At 59.5% G+C, this 7620-nt stretch overlaps 1 protein-coding gene across 1 annotated transcript in view; it reads left to right on the top strand.

The window, feature by feature from the left end:
• The first annotated feature begins 370 nt into the window (after positions 1-370).
• SIM2 (SIM bHLH transcription factor 2) overlaps positions 371-7620 on the top strand; it is a 54930-nt gene continuing 47680 nt past the window's right edge. The window contains exon 1 of the mRNA XM_023238754.2: positions 371-576. Within this exon, the coding sequence (XP_023094522.2) occupies positions 402-576 (175 nt within the window). The 5' untranslated portion in view covers positions 371-401. The remainder of the gene's footprint in view (positions 577-7620) is intronic.

The following is a 7620-nucleotide window of genomic DNA, read 5'->3' as shown; positions in this document are numbered from 1 at the left end:
ACTCGGCCAAGGACTGAGCGGCACCGCTGCCTCCTCGCTGGCCGCTCTCCACCCCCCAAGGAAAGCCGAGGCGCGGGAGACTAGGAGAGAGAAAGGAAGAGCGAGCAGAAGCGAGCGGGAAGTCGGGCTCTGGGCACCGCGGGACAGTCCGGCCCGGGGGAGGCTGCGCCCGGGGCGGCGGAGCGCGGAGCGGCGCCGCTGGGTCGCGCGGAGCTCCGGGGCCCAGCGGCTGTGGAGAGGCTACTCGGTGCCCCAGGCCGGCCGCGCGCACCTGCCCCGGGCGGTGCCCCAGACTCACCTGGGCCTCGGAGGCCCCTTCCCCATCCCCGCCGCTGCAGCCGGAGCGAGGCTCCGCGGGCCTGGAGCACGGCTGGGTCTAATATGCCCGGAGCCGAGGCGCGATGAAGGAGAAGTCCAAGAATGCGGCCAAGACCAGGAGGGAGAAGGAAAATGGCGAGTTTTATGAGCTGGCCAAGCTGCTCCCGCTGCCGTCGGCCATCACCTCGCAGCTGGACAAGGCGTCTATCATCCGACTCACCACCAGCTACCTGAAGATGCGGGCCGTCTTCCCCGAAGGTGAGGCCGCAGGTGGGCGGCCGAGAGGGCTGGGGGAGCCCGGCAGCCTCGGCCCAAGCGGGGATCTGGAGCTGGCTTGGAGGGCCAGTGCCAGCGCGTTTGGGGGAGGCCGCGCGGGGAGCCTCGGCTCCTGCCGGAGAGAGGAGACAGGTCTTGTCGCCGGGTGAACCGGACCATCTTCTGGTCCAAGCGTGGGCCAGGTGACCCAGGCATTGTTCTGTGAGCATGCTAGCCTATTCTGGTTTACCTGCCTCCCTTCTTGTCTTTTCTTTCATTTCTTTAATTCCCTTTTATTTTGTCCTTCTTTCATTACTTGCTCTCGTTCCGCGGAGGGGAAGTGTGTGCACCCCGACCAGGGATAAGACGTACTTGCTGATCGTGGCCTGAGAGAGAGCAGAGTGCACCCAGAGGCCTAGGCCCGGAAGGCCCTGGCTGTAAGCAGGGCACTTGTTTGAGGCCCGGGCCTTAGATTTGGGACTCTGGAGCTGCATCTACTTTGCTCACCTCCCCTGGAGGGGGGGGGGGTGGGGGTAGGGGGAGGGCTGGGCAGAGCAGGGTAGGAGATACCGAAAGTAGGTGAGCTGAACCCCCACCCCACCCCCCACACGAGAGAGGGGCAAATAGTACGAACATGGCAGGCAGGCCTGAGCTTAGTCTTTTCCCGATTGGAATTATAAACCCGGAGGGGCAGGTGCCATGGTGGACACGGGTCACCAGGACCCTTGGGTCCAGCAGACTCCTGGTGTGACGGCCAGCATTCCCTGCTAGCACATGGCCTGCGGGTGACCATGGCTGCCAGGCTGGGCACTTCTGAGAAGCAGGGCCATGGAGGCCTGGTCACCACAGCATTCCTTCTGGTGTCCCGGTGCTTCTGAACCGATCACCTTTCAGTGGCTCTGTCCCCAGCCAGGGTTGCCTGCAGCCTGGGGTGAGAGATCCTGACACTTGGCCGGGACACTCTGCACGGGGACCTGTTGGGCAGGACTGAGGAGCCGGTAGGGCTGTGGAGCCCCAGAAGCCGGTGGGGGAGTAGAGACCACTTCAGCGGCAGGACACCAGAGAGTGGCTGCAGTGCAGCGACAGGTGTCCTGTGGGCACAGGGTGCTTCCGTTAAGGCAGTGCCGGGCCAAGCGATCGACCAGGAGTCGGTAAGCTTGACCTCTGTGTTGGTGGCCCCAAAGCCTGTTACATGTAATTGGCTCTGGGTCTGGAGCCACACTTCACACTAGCTCCCCAGTGGAGCTCAGGGGGCCTGTCGGCCATCGTGACCTGCAGCCCTGCACCCTGCAGACAGCGGGCGGGGGATCCAGGGGCCACGGAAGCAGTAGCCCGGCTTAGCCCTTGCCTCCCAGCTGGGGCTCCAAGCCTCCAGGGCTTTCCTCCCTGGTGCGGGAGCCAGTGACCTGTGCCTCCGCACCGGTCGACACACCTTTCCTTTTCCAACCCCGGTATACCGAGGGGCCCCCACTCCAGCCCCTACTGGGAGCTGTCTAGCAGGTGGTCGCTATCAGTCTGCCCAAGGGTGACCTCTCCACCGGAGAAATAGATTCCTCTATGGCTGAGATTTCACTGAAAATTAAAAGAGAAATACGTTTTATGAGGGCCAGGTCTCCTTCCCACCCGGGGAAGGAGTGGTGGTGAGCCGTTGTTTTTTCTTCGTTTCTTTCTTTTCAAAATTTATGTATTTTTTTCCGAGTGAGCCCTTTCTTAATCTGCACAATACCAGCAGGTGTGGAGACAGGACAGGACCCTGGCTCCTATCACTTCCCCAATGGAGGGAAACACATGAGAAGCCAGGATCGGAATATTAAGTAGTTTGTTACCAGCGATTTCGAGTAAGCCAGAAATTAGTTAGAGAGGCCTGGAGAAAGAGGACTAATTGTAAGCCATTTATTGTTTGGAGCATTTCCAGGAAAGCTTGCTAAAAATTGGGAAGTGGTGGGTGTACTGCTTCTGCAGATATTTAAACTAGATCTGGGTGTTCTAACTCTGGGAAGTGAGTCTCCAGCCATTTGGGCCCAGAATTACTTGGCCCCGAGCCCTTTGCAGGGGTGGGCTAGCTGGGGGTCCAGGACTCAGAGCACCAGGCCCTTGTGCTTTGTTGGGTAGCGCACTTGGAACTCCCAGAGCGGTCGGAGGGAGTTGTTTGGTCCTATGGTTTTGCAAATGGCCCTAAATCTACGGTCTAGATTGATAGACGAAGGAAGGAGGGGTGGTGTGCCCCGGGCCCCCCTGCAGGGCCGAAGCAGGGAGCCGGGGGCCTGCCTGGAGGGTGGACGTGGAGGCCCTGGGCCTGGAGCTCTGGGAGGTGGCCCGGCTCCTCTCAAGTCCGTCTGGGTCACGGAGTTGTGAAGCTGGGTGCCTGGGCCGAGAAAGACGGGTTTAGAGAGACCTCAATTATGCAAAATGACTTGCTCACCACTCCGGTAGCTCCGAAGGGCGGCCTGCGGAAGCCGCGCCGTAATTGATTTAGCCTCTGTTCTCGAGCCTGGGTCTGCGCTGGGGGCGGGGGCGGGGGGGGGCATGGAATCGGGCCTGGAGGAGCCGCGGGGATCCGGGAGTCGGCATCAGGGAGGTTTAGGGCCAAGGCAGTCTTGCGCGGCTGCGGCGGCAACTCCCGGATCTGCCCCGACTGACTCTCGTCTGCGGACGGAAAGTTGCCGAGTGAAACCACTGTTCCATACCCCCGGAGCAAGCGGAATCCCCGGTGAAGAAGGATCTAGAGGCCAAGCTAGAAAATGAACAGGAAAATCCAAAGGAGCCACTGGCATCGCCGATTAACCCTTCGTCCCTGAGAAAATTGCAGCCAGGGAGGGGCGGGCCTTTCCCAGGGTCCCACAGCAAGGGCGAGCGCCGGCGGGGCGGTGGCTGCTGTGCCCGCGGCCAGCGCCTGTTCTCTCCCTGGGCCCGAGGCCGTTGGCCTTGGCTCCTTTCATCCAGAGACCACCTGGGGCAGGGGAGAGAGAGAGGAGCTCGGAAGAGTTCCACTTAGGGGCAGAAACAGGCCACGCGAGCCAAGGTGGACGCTCCCCAGGGAGGTCAGACTGCAAGCTTAGGAGTGCCTGCAATTTTCACAACCCTTCCAAGGCTCTGCTCTGTTAAGCGGCCCCACTAGACCTCGGTCTTCTGGTCTGAAAAATGGGCCTTCAGCAACTCCATAGCTGTGCAAGCTTCCTGGGATCAAGCGTGAGGAACCAGGCAGTGCAGGTGGAAATCTAACTGGTTCTTACTCCAGTCACTGCTTCCTGGGAGCTCACGGTGTTGCCTGGGCCAGATGTGGCTTAGATGGCAGAATGCCCCACTGTGTGGACCTCTGGGCCTCACTGCAGTTGGAAGACCCGTTATTTTCTGGGCCCCCAACGTCTTCTTCCCTTTAACAGCTAAGAAGTGGCAGGTAGACAGAGAAGAGGGCAGGAGAGCAAGGCTGGCTTTGGAAGTGGGACTCAGAATTGAAAGTGTTCACCGGTGGCTAGGAAGGCTAGGAAGGTACACTCAGGGCTCAGGGAAATGCTGGGGCCCAGGGTCTGCCTGCCCTCTTTGCACTGTGGCCTTCCCTTCAGGAGAGGGGGCGCTTTGCAAGCACAGAGGCACAGGGTGGGAGAACTCTGCTGTTCCCTGGCCATAGCTGCATGGTAGCCATGCCAGGCAGGACGAAGGACAAGTTCCTCCTTCAGGTGATGTATGCTGGGCCTCAGGAAGCCCGAGTCAAAACCGCAGAAGCTCCGAGGCCAATCGGGTGGCTGGTTAAGCTCCTTCTTAGGAGCCAGGATTCCGATTTCGCTCTCAGCAGTGGGGTAGAGGGTGGTGTCCCTTGTGGGCCCTTGTGCACAGACAGCTGACCCGAGGGACTGGCCTGTGGTCCCAGCTTAGGAATGGTGCTGGAAAGTGAGGCTGACTATAGCAACGAGAACAGAGCCCCTCCTCCTCCTTTCCCAGACCTGAAGACTCTAGACAAGTGCGGGTGAAAGCAGGGGAAGGGAGTGCGACATTGTCATTCTCACACAAAAATAATGGGAGTTTGAGCCCGGAATCATTACCGTGGTGGAATGCGTCTGGGTTGAGACTCAGGCAGACGCCTGGAAATTGTTGTCGGGAATGGAAACGCTTTGATTTAGAGGGTTTGCTGAACTAAACTTCAACAGATCCGAGCCCATTTTCTACCGAAGCCTGGAATAATGTAGATTAAAAAAAAAAAAAAAAAAAAAAAGCTGACTTTTTTTTTTTTTTTTTTAGAATAAGGTGGAACTTTACAACCCTCTCCGCATGGGGTCCGGGAGGGCGAGCTCCCTGTCGCCGAGCAGGAGGCTGCGGGCAGTGGGGAGGAACTCCGGGCTGCGGAGCCTTGGAGGCTCGAGGCAGGACCTGGAGCGCGCCAGCCGCCCATTCGGGCCCCCCGGGGGCCACAACCCGGGCCGCGGCCTCGCGCTCCGGGGCGCGGACGGGCAGCCGGACTGGACCGCGCGGGGCCACGCGCGCTGCGGAGTGCGGGCAGCGGCCGGGCCTGCGCCCCAGCCTCCGAGGTCTCGGCGCGAAGCTCTGGGCGCCCCTGGCCTTCCGTCGGGCGTCTGAGCACGTACTTGGCCGGCGGCCAGGCGGGGCCGGGCTGGAAGCCCCCTCCCTTCCCCGTCCGGCCGGGCCCAGCGAGGCCTTCTCGGGGCGCCCCCACCCACCCCCCGCCTTCACACCCTGTGCCTGGACTCGGTGTGCGACGGTTGGTTTGGAAAAGGGCCCCAAAGCCGGGCTTCCCGGGGACCCCGGGGAGAACGAAGCATTCCGAGGCCAGAGGCTGAAGCGCGCGGAGGACCCCAGACCCGTGACAGTTTCCTGGGTCCTGGAGTCGAGCGAGGCGGCAGTGCCAGCTCTGGGCTCCCCTGGTGCGTCGAGGCGGGAGCCCGGGCTCGTACTCCCCCCGTTACGCCCTCGCCCAGGCGCGCGACGCCCGGTAGCCAAGGACGGAGCCCCCGAGCCTGCGGGCCCCGCCGGTGGTAATGCTCCGAATGCCGGTTGTAAACGCCCCCGCAGGGTGACGGGCGTCACTGGTTCGCTCCCGGCGTTCGGAGGTGGGGGGTGGCTCTCGGTGGAGGAGCTCAGCAGCACCTCAGCACCCCCCCACACACACACACACCCTTCTGGACTCTGGAGTAGTCTGCAGTCAGCCAGCATCACCTTGTGTCCTCACATGGTCCACGGATTCGCAAGAGGCCGTGCTCCCCAATAACACGCCTCTTTCTCTGGCAAGGCGCTGGTAACTGGGGGACTAAGGTGGAGGAGAGAGCTGGAGGCAGGGAAGGAATGGGAAGGCAGGAGAAGGCTGGACCAAGGCGTTGGTACCACCGAGGCCTTCCACTGGACCCAGGGCTTTGTCAGCACCCTCTGGTTTAGCTCATTTAATTCCACAACCACCACCCCACCACCCCACCCCCACTTTGGAGTTAAAAAATAGAGGTTAGAGGTCAGGGCTCTTGCTGGAGATCAGACCATCCAGACCCGCCCAGCTGCCATCTTAAACGCAGGAGTGGGAACAGAAGGAGGTGAGACCCCAGCGTGTCCCCTGGGGACTCCAGAAAATCTGTCCTGGATTTTTCTCAATCTCAGATCCAACTCTCCGTGGATGGGTGGTGGCAGGGTCAGGCATTCCCTTATTAACCCCGCCTGGTTTTCACAAGATCCCTGTGAGGAATGTTTGTGTCACCTTCTAGATACCCAAGGCTGCCTTCAAGAACTGGCCATCCTGGGAGTTCTTACCAAACTCTGGATCCTTTATCTGAGGTTGCACAGCTCAACAGCTGTTTGTTGACTGACTAACTGAGCACTCAGAGAGGAGGGACCATATTTAGATAGCTTCAGTGGCAAGAGAGCCTGGTAAGTTTTAAACCAAACAGCAAGGGAACCAGCCAGACCACCAAGTGTGAATACCAAGTGTAGGTATGCAGGAACCCTCGGAGGCAAGGGGTGGCAGAAAGGGGTTTCCTGGCTCCTTTTTCCTCTGACCCGGTGGCTGACCTCCTCTTCCATGACCTGGCCATCTGGGTTCCTAGTAGCAGGGAGTCCCCTGCAGACACATGTAGGTCAATTGGGACAGCAAACCCTGGCAGGGGAACCACAGGCCAGGCTTGGGATCCACCCCCTCCATCCGGCAGCTCCCCCACAGTCAGTGGAGGCGGGGAGTGCTCCCAGGATCAGGTGAGATAGACCACCAACCGATGATAACCTTGTAGGAGTTTAGCTCAGTCTTACCCTTCTCCCCTCATTTCTCCAACAAATAAAGCCCTTTGTTAGGTCCAGATGAGGGCCACGAGCCCAGCGCCTGCTTTTTCGGTGTATATGGCTTTACAGCACCAAGATGTTCATTGCTGTTACAAACCTTACCTTATTTAGTCTCTACATTCAGCCCAGCTTAGATAGATTTTTATGGGTGGAGTGGAAAGGCCTCACCCACAGAGGTTCCTTCCTGAGAGAGAGAGAGAGAGAGAGAGAGAGAGAGAGAGAGGGCACGCACATGCAAGTGGGGAAGAGGCAGAGGGAAAGGGAGAGAGAGAATCCCAAGCAGGCTGCACGCACAGCGCAGAGCCCAACAAGGGGCTCCATCTTGGTGAGAGCATGACCTGAGCTGAAATCGGGAGTCCTAGGTCAACCTAGGCCACAGAGGTGCCTTACCCACAGAGGCTTCTAATGCAAGAGCTGGCTGTGATGGCATGGGGGCACGGAAGCTTGAGGGGAACCTGTCCATTAGCCCTGCCACCTCAGGCTAGGTCCAGAAGGGGCATTCAGACCAAATTCTAGCAGCAAGGCAGAGGTGTCAGGAAATTACAGGAAAAATTCTAATGATAGAAGAGAACAAGCTCTATTGAAGTATCTGGGTATTTGAATTATATGAAAAACTGTCCTGTGTACCCAGTGCACTTTTGCATATCAGGCCAGAGCCGCCCATGCAGCTTTCGGGAGAGCTGGGCAGGGGAGTCTGGTCTGGGTCTGCACCTTTCCTGAAGGTGCAGATTTCCCCAGGTGACCTGGCTGCAGACACTGCAAGAAGCCTCGTCTGGG

The sequence above is a fragment of the Felis catus genome, chromosome C2, assembly GCF_018350175.1.
Source record: "Felis catus isolate Fca126 chromosome C2, F.catus_Fca126_mat1.0, whole genome shotgun sequence".
NCBI lineage: Eukaryota > Metazoa > Chordata > Mammalia > Carnivora > Felidae > Felis > Felis catus.
Note: the sequence above shows the minus strand (reverse complement) of the source record. Positions and strands in the feature narration are given on the sequence as shown.